At 59.1% G+C, this 13,772-nt stretch overlaps 1 protein-coding gene across 13 annotated transcripts in view; it reads left to right on the top strand.

Annotated features, from left to right (window-relative positions):
* Positions 1–6,959, top strand: part of ATP9B (ATPase phospholipid transporting 9B (putative)) — a 155,595-nt gene extending 148,636 nt beyond the window's left edge. For all 13 annotated transcript variants that reach the window (XM_074355305.1, XM_074355303.1, XM_074355306.1 and 10 more), the window contains 3 exons: positions 2,993–3,050; positions 3,775–3,978; positions 6,570–6,959. In XM_074355305.1, the coding sequence (XP_074211406.1) occupies positions 2,993–3,050; positions 3,775–3,978; positions 6,570–6,706 (399 nt within the window). In that variant the 3' untranslated portion in view covers positions 6,707–6,959. The remainder of the gene's footprint in view (positions 1–2,992; positions 3,051–3,774; positions 3,979–6,569) is intronic.
* The last annotated feature ends 6,813 nt before the right edge of the window (positions 6,960–13,772 follow it).

A 13,772-nucleotide genomic window follows, 5' to 3' on the forward strand; every position in this document is an offset into this window, starting at 1 on the left:
ACTGACAGTCGAGCAGCCGCGTAGGACGCCAGCCGAGAGCGGCCACAGGGCGCAAGGCGCTCATCCCGAAATAGCTTATCTGGTGGGTTCCGGGCAGAAACCTGAGGTCTCAGCAAATTCACGGACTATACCTCAGAGGTGGGCAGGGCGCACACCCAGGTGCAACAGGGGAAGGCACGCCAGTGTGCAGTAAAATGCCCTTTTTTAACACTTACTTTTTGTACTAAGAGTGTATATGCTCCAGGCATCGCAGATCTGACTTACTGCTCTAGAAGATCAGCCAGTCCTCTCCCAGGACCTAAACCTCACCCGCACACAGTATCTGTTCGCTGACTGTTTGGTGGATTCACAGGGAAGAAATGAATCAATTAAACAAAGGCCACTTTTCCTTCCTCTTCCTAAAACCACGTGGTTTTCCTCCCTTACAGAGAAGGGTTTGTTGGTAACAATGCCTTGGTGTTCCTCTTTTGGAGGTCAAGTTTGGCTTTGAATTATTAAGCTTTTCTCATGATGAGTACAGTCACTTCTGGTTTCCTGGGGATTGCCAGCACGGCAGGAAGCTTAGGGCCTCATCCTTCCTAAATCTGCAAATGACTGACTTTACCCTAAATGGTCTGTGGCCTCTTAGGAAAAGCCACCTGCACATGAGACCCAGGGGTCAGGACTTCGGTGACCCCTGGTCAGCTGAGCCAGCCTGTGTGGCCCTGAGATAGTTCGGACTTGTAAGCTGTGAATTCAGTTGCCAGTGCGTCGTGGCGTAGTCGTGATGAATGGAACTGCTCACTCACTGCAGAGACATGTGAGCTACAGCTGGACCAACTGTCGAGACAGCCAGCAGATAGCAGTCCTGCGTCCGAGTCCTTGAAGCCCTAGACCTTGAGCTGCTAGAACTACTTCACTACTTGTATTTTCTGTTGAATATTCTCAGAAAGGTTTTAACTTTTGACGTATATGTTTGTATCCTTACGTAATTAAAAAAGTGACAAGGCAAGAAAAGGAAATTAAAGGCATAGAAATTGAAAAGGAAGGAATAAAAATGCGTTTGCACATGTCATAGTTTTCTATGTAGAAAATCCCAAATGATCCACAAAAAACCATCCTAGACTAGTAAATTTAGTAAAGTTGCAGGATACAAGAGGAAATATTTTTAATTATTTCTAAGTCTATATAGTAGCAGTGAACAGTTGAGTTTTGTGGTGGGAGGTAATTAGATTTGTTTATTTTTTTATTGGAGGTACTGGGGATTGAACCCAGGACCTTGTGTTTGCTAGGCGGGCACTCTACCGCTGAGCTGAAGCCTCCCCTCTGAACAATTAAGGTTTGAAAAAAAATCTTAAAACACTTTATAATAGCACAGAAAAGTGAGATATAAGGTACTTGCAGGATCTCTGTGCTGAAACTATAAAACCACTGAAAGAAGTCTTTAAAAGGTATAAATGCATGTTTGTGGATCGGAAGGCTCAGTGTTGCTCACTGTTGTTGACAAGCTGGTCCTAGAGTTTATGTGGAAAGGCAAGGGGACTAGAATGAGCAAAACAGTTTTGAAAAAGAGGAACAAAGTTGGAAGACTCACAGTGCCCTGTTCACTGGCAAAGGACAGACACATAGGCCAGTGGAGTAGGAGAGGGCCCTGAAACACAGCCTCGGGAGCCAGATCCTTGGCCAGCCTGGCCGGACCCAGTGGAGGGTTCAGACCACTAGTCACCCATCGGCAAAAGCAGAACCTCACCCACACCTCAGGTCCCACGCAGAAATTCACCAAAGTGGGCCACAGACCTAAGTGGAAAATGGAAAACTATAAACTTCCTAGAAGAAAATTCAGAAGGAGATGTGCATGACTTTAGGTTAGGCAACGCGTGTTCAGGTGCGCAGTCAGAAGCATGATTCACAAAGGGGAAAACTGATAAATTGGACTTTGCCATAATTAAAAACTTTTTTTTTCTGTGAGTGACACTTAAAAAAATGAAAAAAAACCCCACAGACCAGTAGAAAATATTTGCAAATCACACTTTTGACAAAGGACTTGTACCCAGAATATATAAAGAACCCTCAAAACTCAAAAAGAAGACAACCCAAGGTTTTAAATGGGCCAAGACCTGAAGTGACACCACACCAAACGTGACGGCAGTTACCGACTTTGTGGGAAAATGCTCAGCACTGTTTCTCATCGGGGAGTAAGTGCGAGGCACCACGGCTCCTAGAAGCGCCGGTGCCGGAGCCCTGGGGCCTCCTCGTGCCGCTGGGAGCACAGCCACTTGGAAGACGGTCCACGGACTCCTGTCAAGGTCACACTCACGGCCCGGCCATCACACTCAGGAGAACACGTGTTCACACAGAATCACGGCAGCTTGGTCTACCTGCCAGAGGCTGAAGCCACCAGGCGCCCTTCACGCGGTGGGGGTTGGGGGGCGGGTGCAGCGCTAAGCAGGGTCCGGTTGGCCGACAGAGGAGGAACCACGGGCGAGCCTTCAGTGCACCTGAGAACCAGACTCCGCGGCCGGTGCGATGCCCCCTGGGAAGCAGAACTGCGGGAACAGGGAACAACAGATGAATGGCTGCCAGAGACGGGGGGTGAGGGGTGCCTGCAAGGGTGCAGCGTGGGGAAGCTTGGGGGTGAAGGACGGCCCGTCGGCACCGTGGTGGGAGCATGACTGCGTGTCAGGACCCACAGAACCGCCCACCCAGGAGCTAGGTGCAGACTGTGCTGCAGGCCCTGACCGCAGACATGGGCCGTGAGTCATGTAACCACACGGGAGGGGGAACGGCCCCAGGTGACTTGGGGGAGCGTCTGGGAGCCCCCAGGAGGCTGGAGGCAGAAGGACCCGCACGCCAGCCTGGGCGGCAGGTGGTCCATCCCTCACAGGGAAACTGCTGGGGCCCTGGGTCACAGCTGCCTTCCCTGCCTGGGGGCCTGGGTCTTTCTAGAAGTTGCCCCCAGCGGCTTGAGAGTGCATTCGGCTCCAGTAACCAAGCTCTTCCACTGTTTCCCCAGGGGAGATCCTTATCCTTTAAGACCTTCCTCGTCTGGGTTTTAATCAGTGTCTACCAAGGTAAGACGGGCCCTGCCCTCCTGGACTGAAGGTTTCTTGTCCTCCAGTCGCAGCATTGTGTTCCCCTCCTGGCTGACATTCAAAAGCTTGGAATGTCATCAGCAGTTGAGCGTTGCCTTCTGCTGATCTCGTAAACCGACCCTCCAGCAGCTGGTGCTGCCGACCGCTTCACAGGAGACGTGGGTTGGCAGCTTCTCCTGGTGCTTGTCACCTAAAAACTGACCTGTTTTTAAATAAATGACAGTCCCCAAAATTTAATAAGCACTTATCACGCTGTCTGCCCCACACAGTGGCTTGCTTTCTGGCGTGACAGGAGGACTTGGAGACATCTGAATTATGTAGTCAGAAGCAGTCCACTGCGCTCACTCGGTGTCCCAGACAAACCAGAGACGGCTGCTGTGTGACTGGCGGGCGGGCCCACCGGGTCCCACTGAGCGTGTAGCCGCTGCGGTAGTACAAGTGCGGGCATGCTCCCCTCCAGGTGTCAGCGCTCGGAAGCCTCTGTTTGATGTCTCTGGCTGATCCAGCCAGTCCACGTCTGTCCTATTCCTAATGCAGAGTTTAAGCACATCGCTGACCATGGACGCACGCAGCCCCAGACCCTCAGTGTTGCTGGTGTCAGCTCCCTCCCTGGGCACCCTCCCGCCACTTGCCCGGTAACAGAGTGTCCACCCAGGTGAAAAGCGTGGCGTCAGAAGCCCTGCCCACCCTCGCTGTTTTCCAGGCGGCATCCTCATGTATGGGGCCCTGGTGCTCTTCGAGTCTGAATTTGTGCACGTCGTAGCCATCTCCTTTACGGCCCTCATCCTCACGGAACTGCTGATGGTGGCCCTGACCGTCAGGACGTGGCACTGGCTGATGGTTGTGGCCCAGTTCCTCAGCCTCGGCTGCTACGTGGCCTCGCTTGCTTTTCTAAATGAATATTTTGGTAAGTTGCCATGGAATTCTTTTTTGAATAATTGTCTGTTACTGCTTTCTAAACATTTTCTTGTTATCACTTCTTAAGACATTATCTTAGACTGCGGATCAGAATAAAACCCACATCAGACAGCCTCACAACACAGACGCTTATTTTTGTGAAGGACTAAACTTCCTGCAGGGACACATAAAACTCAGGTTTTCACTCTTGGCTGGCTTTAAAATGATACTGAAGTTGTGCTGGTTCTCCCAAAAGAGCCGTGTTGTTTGTCCCTTTTCCTGATCGAAGCAGCTGAGGCTGCAGGGGAGAGGGACGGAGCCCAGAACCCCAGGGGCCACCCTCCCTGCCGCCCTGTTCCCCCCAGGCCGCAGGCACCGTGCCTGAGGCTCCACCCTGGGCAGCCCAGCTGCCCGGCAGACCGCAGCGGAGTCGGGGCCATGCAACCACAAGGAAGCAGCCTGTCCACTGTGTGTGCACTGGGCACAGGCTGGTGGCCATGGCCTCCCCCGGCCCTGCAGACGGAGGATGGGGTGGTCAGACTCACTCCCTGACAGCCGAGGAGTTACCCCAACCTTGCCCCTCAGGGGACCAACGTCGCCTGTCCCCTGCAAGACGTGCTCAGCCCCTTCCCAAGAGCCACCTCTCCTGGCCCCCCGCACCTGACCCTGATCAGACCCAGCTCTTCCCCTCCCTCATCAGAGAGGCCATCCTGAGGCAAAGTGGGTAGCTCCCTCTGTTCCGGACACCAGCCGTCTAGGGCAGGCAGACTTCCTGGACAGAGAGGTGAGCCTCCAGGCCCGTCAGGGGGGGGAAGCAGTGTCCCGTGGTCCTGTGGTCAGCGTCATTGTAACAACAGCCACGGATTATGAACCATCTCCTCCTTCACTCCGGGTTGCTGGTTAGCTGGTGTCTGTTCAGGCAAGTTTAACGTAGGGATTTATGAATTTTGTTCCTTTTCCGTAACTTTAACATTATAAATGGGAGAGACGTAAGAGGGTCATTAAAGTAGAAGTTGGGCGAAGAGATGGGGAAAATATTAAAAATGCGTATTTTTGTGTTAAAAGACACAGTCACCAAAAAAATAGCTCTGGCACGTAAGAAATGGTTATTTTCACATGGTTATCGCTCAGTTATTTTGTTTTAAGGGTAAACGTTTGTTTTCCTGTGTGAACGTGAGTTAGTGTGGTCAGCATGTGAGCAATGCTCCGACCTCGGGGCCTCTCACTTGGACCCAGGCCCCCACTCCGGCACCGACGTGTAGGCCTGGAGCCAGAGCCACCAATGGGGTGGGGGGTGCAGCGCCGCTGTGGGCGGTGGTGTGGACCAGCGACAGAACTGGCCGGAGCTGGAGGCGTGGGGGTTGCCGCAGGGACACGCTCACGTGTCGAGTTCGGTGTGGGAACCGGGCGGCCAGGGGCCGTGGTATCTCGGTGCCCGGGAGCAAGCATGTTTGCATTTGGGGACCAGCTGGAGCTTTCCAGGTGCAGGTCCAAGATGGAGTGTTGGTGCCCGTGCTTTGCAGTCCTGCTGGGGTCGCGGCCGGTCCAGTTGTGCTCAGAAGGTGTGTGTGACCCACACTGGGCCCGCGCCGCGGTGACGGTGCCTCCCCCGCTGTGGTTCCTGTGATCGTGTCTGTCTGTCCTCACCAGCCGGGCGCCTGAAATGCCTGACTCCCCCCAGCCTGCCCTGTGCGGTCTGTTCCTGTTTTGTTTCCGAGAGGGGGGAGGCAGGGTTCTCTGGGTGCTTTCTTAGCTGCGCGCAGGGGCCCCTTCTCCCCGGAGTGTGGAAGTCAGCAGAGCTCGCGTGATGGACTAAAGTCACCGTCTCTCCTGCCGTTTGCCGTGGGCTCTTCCCATAGCGGCAGCCCGGAGGCCCTGGGCCCCGTTTAGTTCTGTGGCCCCTTAGGGTAGGGGTGGGGGTGGGGGGGTTGCTGGGCATCCAGTGTCCACCAGGTGTCGTCCCCACGACACTTTGCCTTTGAAGTTTTAGGCTTGAGCCACTGGAAGACACTTGGAGGGTTTAAGTGCAGCCCACGCCCCACGTGTCTGAGCCCACGACTCCTGCCAGGCTGGGATCCTCGGGTCAGGATCAGACACTGGGTTGGCTTTTCTTGGGGCTCCTCCCACTGTGAGGGTTATATTGGCCTGTTGCATGGAGAATAGAGATCTGCCCCAGGGGCACTTTGAGGGCGACTGGAGAACGCGTCCCCTGTGATGGCAAGATGGCACGTGCACCTCAGGAGGACGTGGGTGGCCTGGACAGTGTGAATGAGCCACAGAGGCCACGCCCCGTGGTGTGACCTCCGGGACCAGCCCCACGAGCTGTGTGGTGTCTGCCCTGAATAGCCAGCAAATAGCGTTTGGTGTGAGTACTTTGGTTTCATGTGTCTTAATCTAATTGTTTTATTTCATTATATATCAAAGGAATTCATTGTTACATTAAAGGAATTCATCGTCGTATTAAAGGAATCGGTTGTACGTGGCGTCCAGGGAAGGCGGTGCCTCCGTGGGGCCCTCTGGTCAGGGCGCAGGAGAGAGCCCCTGGGCGGCGGAGGGCCGTGGCCCCGCCGCCTCTCACACTGTCCCGGGTTCTCTCTGCAGATGTGGCCTTCATCACAACCGTGACCTTCGTGTGGAAAGTGTCGGCGATCACGGTCGTCAGCTGTCTTCCCCTCTACACCCTCAAGTTCCTGCGGCGGAAGCTGTCCCCTCCCAGCTACTCCAAGCTCACCTCCTAGGGCCGCGCTGCCCGCCCGGCTCAGTGGACGCTCGGGGTGCAGGGCCGCTGAGTGGGTCGGGAGGGCGGCCTGGAGGAGCGGGCACCCGGACGACATGCCTTATCTGCTGGGCGCAGGTTTCCCTTCCTTCCTTCCTTATTTTCCAGAACTTAATTTCCAAATCGAAAATGAGCCGTCATTATTTCACCTTTACTGTAAAGCACTGATCTGACTCTGGTGTCCGGAGGAGTGAATTAAAGTTTACTTAACATTCCGCAGTTTCCTGGGGTTCACGTTCGTTCTTTGCTGTCATGACAGGGGAAGCCGTCCTGCGCAACTGGCATGAAACCTCGAGGCTGTGAAGGCGGGTGTGCTGCTCGCGATGGGCGCTCTGCGCGCACAGGGCCTCGGGCGGAGCCCAACACCTGTCCCCTTAGTGTTTGTCAAGTCGCCGAAGCTCCGGCCGGGTCCCGCCCGGACGCCGCCGCCCGGCGCCGCGCTGGCCTGCGGGCGAAGCGCCTGGTCCTCCAGGCTGACCCGGCCTCCCCGGGCGGCGGCGTCCTTTGTTAAATGGGCTCCCGGCCGGGGGCGGCGCTGCGACCTGGCCTGACCAGCGGGGGTCTCGGCAAGGGCGGCTCCGGGATCCGGCCCCGCTCGCCTTCCTGGGCCGGCCCGCCCCCGCGCCCGCCCCCGGCGGCTCCGGGCTCCCTCCCGCGGCCGGTCCCCCGCTCCCCACAAGGCGGCGCTGTTCCCGCTCCTCTTAGCCGCCGGGTTTCTCCGCCTCCTGTGATGGCAGCCCCGCGGGTCGCTCGCTGGTCACTGGTCAGCGTGGACCTGGATTCACCGGAGCTGCTGATGCTCCGGCCCCGGGAGGGGAGCTGGAGGGACGTGAGGGCAGAGAGGTGACAGGTGAGGCCAGAAAGGCAGCAGGTGAAGGGGGCCCACGGGCTGTGCGCCCGAGTGCCCTGAGGAGGCGGGAGAACTAGCGCAGCGGGCCCGCCGCGGGAAGGGGGCGGGGCCGCGGGAAGGGGGCGGGGCCACGAGGGGGGGGGCACGGGAAGAAGGGCCCTCACGGAGGGTCTGGCTGTGTGGACGGCCGGTGGGCGGCGCTCACCTGCGGGGCTGGACTGGAGGTCTGGACACGCGTGGAGGCACCTGGACGGGGTGTCTGGGGTCGGCAGGCCGGTGGGTTGGGCGCAGGTTCTCAGGAGCGGGAAGGGGTGCGAGCATTTGCGGGAGAGGGGAGCGCCCTTCAGCGGATGTCAGGTGAAGCCAGTCGCTGGCGGCGGCGCGTTCCTGGGAGAGGGCGGTGGGTGGGCGGGTGGGTAGTGGGTGGGAGGCTCTTCTGTTCCCCTCCGCAGGTAGTCCCCCCTGTCCAGACTAGGGGCGCGTCCACACTCCTGGTCAGGGCCTGCTGCCCCCTACCCCGGGCCCCAGGCCCACAGCTCTGCCCCCTCATACCACGTCCCACCAGGGCTGGACCCCGAACGGGCGCGGCGCCCTCTGCCTCCGCCAGGCTCCGAGTGTGCAGAACCCGCGAGGGGCCACCCTGGGCCCTGGGACGTGGCCACCTCCCTCAACGCCAGGGTGTGTCCACCCAGATGCGCCCACAGCCCACAGCAGTGACTGGCGGGTCACCTCTGCGCCCAGGGCTCTCGGGCCTCCCGCCCAGGATTGGTGGTTTTCTCCCTGGAAGGACATAGGTTGTACTGACCCCAAGGACGCGACCTCGGTCTGGCCTGCGCGGCCTGGCAGTGCTGGACCTCAGGGATCAGTGTCACGTGGGCCCCCAGTTTTCCAAGAGGCGCAAGACCTTCCAGAAGGTCTCACGACCCAAGATGACCCACCTGCATGACCTCAGTGCCCAGGCCCAAGAGCTCAGACCTATCCCCGTGCCCCCGAGTCCTTGTCCCCATCCCAGGACACCACCAGCCGCCTGACGCCTCACAGAACACTTGGCAGACAGTGGAGGAGGGAGGCTCCGGGAAGTTAAAGTGACTTCCCCAGATTTTCCCCACCTGGCCCATGGCTACATCCCCACCCCGTGGCAGGACATGGACATGGGAGACGTGGGCGTGGGGGACGGGGGCATTGGAACGTGGGTGACACAGCTGGGGGGGGACGGGTCACCCTGGTGATGTCAGGCACAGGGTCAGGCTTTGTTTCCCCAGAGCCACCTCCTCTCCATGGGGGCCACACACCCGCTCCCTGGCTTGGGGGCTGGCTGGGGAGACCATGGACAGCAGGGCAGGCCTGGCCTGTCCTCGACCGCAGGACCTTGGGCTCGGGCAGGAAGGGTCCTTCACCGACTCCGCCCGGTTCCCCGGCTGGGACCCCACAGTCAAGGCCTGCAGCCACCAAGCCCCTCCACTCACCTCACTCTGCCTGGGAAATGACCCTGTGTCCCCTAAACAGGCCAGACCTTGGGGTGCCAGGGAGGCCCCCCCCAATCCCCCCCTGCAGGTCCACACTTGTAGGGGGGACCTTCCTGCCTGTTCTGTTCTGAGTCTCATCTCGGGATAATTTCAGACCCAGGGAGTTGGCCGTCACACAGGAAGGACTGTGCCAGGCTCCCCAGCTTCTCATTAAGTCCTTATCCGTCCCTCCCAGTGTGCCAGTCCCTGTGGGCCGGAAGGTCCCTGTGTCCCTGTGTCCTGACCGTGGGAAGCGCAGGTCGGGGAGTGTGTGCTGCCCCCCAGGTGCCGGCACTTCCGGGCAAGACTGCAAGGGCCCAGGCCCCGCTGGGCAGCTGGCAACGATTTGTGTCCTTAGGAAGCAGGTCTGGCAGCTGCTCTCCTAAGACCCAGAATCTCCGGGCACCTTGGGCCCGGCGGGCACGTGAGTCCCTGACGGGGCGGCTCTGGGTAAGCAGGAAGCCAGAGGCCACTGGGAGCAGCTGTAATATCAGGAGCTTCCAGAAGGCGGCGCTGGAAGCTAAGAAACGCGCCCGCAGCCACGGCGGGACCAGGCTAACAGCGCGGCCCTTAGAAGCTGGCTGTCTCCCTGGGCGGGAACAGCCAAGTCCCAGAGAGTGTGACTCCCTGAGGGACCTGGGGGTTTTCGCCTTCGCCCGGAGGCGTTTGTACGCACGCGGTGTCTGCTCTCTCTGACCCAGCAGAAAGACAGATTCCCTCTCAGCCCCAGAGCCAGGAGTCAGAGACGACAGTGTCCGGGCCCCAGGGGAGGGGTGCTGGGGGCTCCCTGCGCGTCTGTGTCCAAATTCCCAGGTTCCGTGAGGACAACGGGCACTGGCCACCCTCCAGGACGGCCTCATCTTAACTAATCCCATCTGCAAAGACTGTTTCCAAATCCCGAGATTCTGGGTGGATGTGAACGGGGGCTGGACACAGTGGGTGATGGCCGGACATCTTGCCCTGAAGGTAGAGAGACACTGTCAGTCAAGCACCAAGACAGCTTTATGGTCTGCAGGATGTGCTGGCCTCATTCAGGGACCCCGTCCCAGAGCCTCCAACTCAGGGCAGCCACACAGGCTCCGGAGGAAAACAGGGGTCCCAGTGACAAGGGAAAGGTGGGCAGGCAGTGGACACCCAGCTGGTGTGCTTGGTGGGAACCTGCAGCCTTTTCATCAATGACTTCCCCTGGGCTGGTGGGTGAGCCCCTCAGCTGCAGACCCCAGCACCACCACCACCACCACCACCACTGCCCTGGGACCCCCTGGGCATCCCCACCCCCATCGGGGCCACCGAGGCCTGCTCCAGCCTACCCCGAGCTCCCTGCCCAGCCTGACCGACTGTAGATCTGGAGGACACCTCTGTGAGGACCGAATGTGAGGGCCCAGTGATGTGGGTCATTAAGCAGAAATGATGAGATGGACAGAGGGACAGAGGGACAGGGAGACAGAGGGCCTGACCACAGAATGACTCCTGCCCAGGACGAGGCAGCCAGCTGCTGCTCCCTAGTGACTCCCTGTGCTGCTCCCTGAGCCTCCGAAGACGCAGCGCTGACCTTTGCCCTCGGGCCCCAGGAGGGCCTGTTCTCTTGGCCGGGCTGCGGGCACTGTGGAGCCTCTGGAGTGGCACCTGGGACTTGAGCTGACCCCACCCAGGGCAGCAGCCTCGGGCCCCTGAGGTCGCTTCCCCTGCATCGGGCCCACGAGGTCACAAAGGTCTCGCCCAGGGCATGGAGCCTCCAGCGGAGTTCGTGAGACCCTCCCCAGAGGAACGGATGTCACCCCCACCAGGGAGCACGAGTGGTCGCTCCTGGAGCTGCACAGAACCCCGGGGTGGCCCCGGAAGCCCGGCTGCGGGCGCATCGCCGAGAGCTCTGCACCCTGCTCAGTGCAGCCAAAAGGAGGACACCACCCCAACGCCCGCCCCAGACAAGCCGCTGAGGGAAGTGCGGGGCACGCACGCAATGGAATATGATTCGCCTGGAAGAGGAAGGAAGGGCTGCCCGGCCCCCGCCCTGGGTGAGCCTGGAGGACACTACTCTGTGAGACCCGCCGTCATAGGGGATGAGCCCTGCCGGACGCCGCCCCACGAGGGGCAGGGCACCGTCGGAGAGTGACGGGCAGGGGCGGGGCTGGGGGTTAGTGTTTATTAGGAATAGAGTCTCGGTTTGGGAAGAAGAGAAGGTCCTGGAGACAGATGGTGGTGATGGTTGCACAATGTGGATGAGCTGGATCCAGTGAGCTGTCACTTAAAGACGTTGAGATGGTGAATTTCTGTTCTGCATATTGATCACAATTTTCAAAAAGAAAATTACGGTAAAGGCTCTCCTACTGCCTGGGCACCAGGGCCCAGTTGGGGAGCCTGGTGGGCTGTGCTGGGGTGTCGGCCCCTTGGCTCCGGGAGCCCACCTGCCCCGGCCCAGTGGTAGCCCCAGGCTCTCGGGTGTGGGTTTGAAACAGCATCACCGCTGAGGGTTCACATGCACTTACACTTTGGCGAGATGCCACTTCCTGTTTCCAAGAAGGAAAAAGGCTGAGCGGGCTTGTAAAGCGCTGCCTTCTGCTTGGACATCAAAGGGTCCGACACAGCCTCTCGATGAGTTAAGTGTGAATGAATCAGGGGCACATGGATTAAATTTCCCTTGAAATTCACTCCGGCTTAAAAATTAATGGAAAAAGTGCCTGGCAAAACTTGTTTAGGGCTTTATTGAACCAAAAACACTTTAAAAATAGTTTGGGAAACTCAGCCGACCCAAGCCCTGGGCGGATTCCATCCCGACGCTGGGTCGGAGCCCGGGGCCGGGCAGGGGGTGCCTGTGCGGTCCCCCGCAGGAAACCACACCGCGTGTGAGGGAAAAGTCATTTACCACAGACAGACAGACAACAGATGCAAGGGCAGCCGCCGCGTCAGGGCTGGGGGTGAGAACGCCTCGGGTTTCTGCTTAATTAAGTGGATTTGAGAGAACAGTCTCCATGTTACCATCAGAAACCATTGTTATTACTACTGTTAACTTTGCAAAAGGAAAGCATTGTGAGTTCACAGGTGCGAACCCCACATCTTGCCAGAAACAAAAGGTGGAAGCGACCGTCCACCGGCCAGGTTGGCGGCCAGAGCAGCTGCTGCAGCGCCAGGAAAGGGCCTGAGCCCAGCTTTGCCCCGGGTGCCGAGGGGACGACGCCTGGCCCTGCGCGGCCACACGGGGCGGCTGGGTGCGCGTCTCTCCTGCAGGCCCCCGACTACCCAGGGCTGAAGGAGGCTGACGGGGGCCCCAGGGCAGGGGCTCCTGCAGGACCCCGGAGGATCAGGTGCAGGTGAGGACCTCGCTGGGCGCAGGGCTCGCCTGGGCCCCCACAGCCTCCTGACCGGACAGGCCATGTTCACCTGCCGTCCTCGTCTCCTGGCACAACTGCCGTGTGGTCGGGGACTCCCACAGCGGCCGCAGAATCCCACCTTAAACCGGCTCCCCGGACAGGGGCACTGTCTCCCCACCCACGTGAGGGGCTCCGGGCGGGCATTCAGGTGCCTCTGCGTCCTGGTGACCAAACAGTTCATGGACCTGCCTCTGGATTCACTTTCCTCCTCAGCCCCAGTGGGCGTAGCTTCCCTGGAGGGGGCCTTATCTCCCATGACCCCCGAAGCTTCAGGAAACACCAGACCTGAGCCCCAGGGGGGCGGCCTGTGACCCACATGGAGGGGTCCCTGGGCCGTGTCGTCTGATGGTGGTGCCTTGTTGGAGAAGAGGGGCCTGGGGTGGCACCACGGGGGCTGCCTGGAGGTGGACATCTTGGGGGGTCAGAGGTGCCCCCCAGGCTGTCGGCTGGGCTCCACAGCAGGTCCTTTGTGGGGAGAGCTCAGGGGGCACTTCCTGGGCCACAGGCACTGGGGGAAGGGGACAGTGTCGTGTGATGCGGCCGGGCGTCCTGGAAGGAAGGAAGGAAGGAAACATCCCCTGGCATTTGTGTGGGTTCCCGGGGCCACCACACAAAGTACCACACCCTGGAGGCCTTAAGCCAAGAGAAACGTATGGACGTGTCCCCTCGCAGTCCCAGAAGCTCGGAATCGAGGTACCACAGGGCTGTGCTCCCTCTGAAAGCTGGAGGAGAGGGTCCTTCCTGCCTCTCCCGCCTTCTAGTGGCCCGTCTCTGTCCCTGTCACCTCCTCTTCCTACGAGGACAGTGGCCACCCTAGTGACCTCCAGTTCACGAACTCCACCTGCAAAGGCTCCATTTCCACATGAGGTCACACTCACAGGTGGCAGGGTTACTCCAACACCTCTTTTGGGCAGACACAATTCACCCCATGACAGGACTGCTCTGAAATAATCGGGACATCTGTTGAGCAATTAGTAGGGGGTAGTCACTGAGGTGAGCGGGCGTCACCTCACTGAACCCTCACAGCCAGCCTTAGAGGAGGGCCCTTCACGGTGGGCTCCCAGGGTGCAGGGCGGGGCGGGAATTCACACTCAGGCTGTTGAGATCCACCCCAGCGTGGGACCATGAGGAACTCAGCTGACCTGCTTCACAGTGAAACCTGAGAAAAACTGAAAACAGCCATTGGAAGCCCCTGGAAGGGGTCCTAGGACAACATCAAATGAAACGTCCATTCAAGAAAATCTATGAAAATGTGTTAGAAAAGGACAGCCTGGTATTTGAACCAAAACTCCCCCTGCCCCAGGC

Source organism: Camelus bactrianus, chromosome 30 (genome assembly GCF_048773025.1).
Source record: "Camelus bactrianus isolate YW-2024 breed Bactrian camel chromosome 30, ASM4877302v1, whole genome shotgun sequence".
NCBI lineage: Eukaryota > Metazoa > Chordata > Mammalia > Artiodactyla > Camelidae > Camelus > Camelus bactrianus.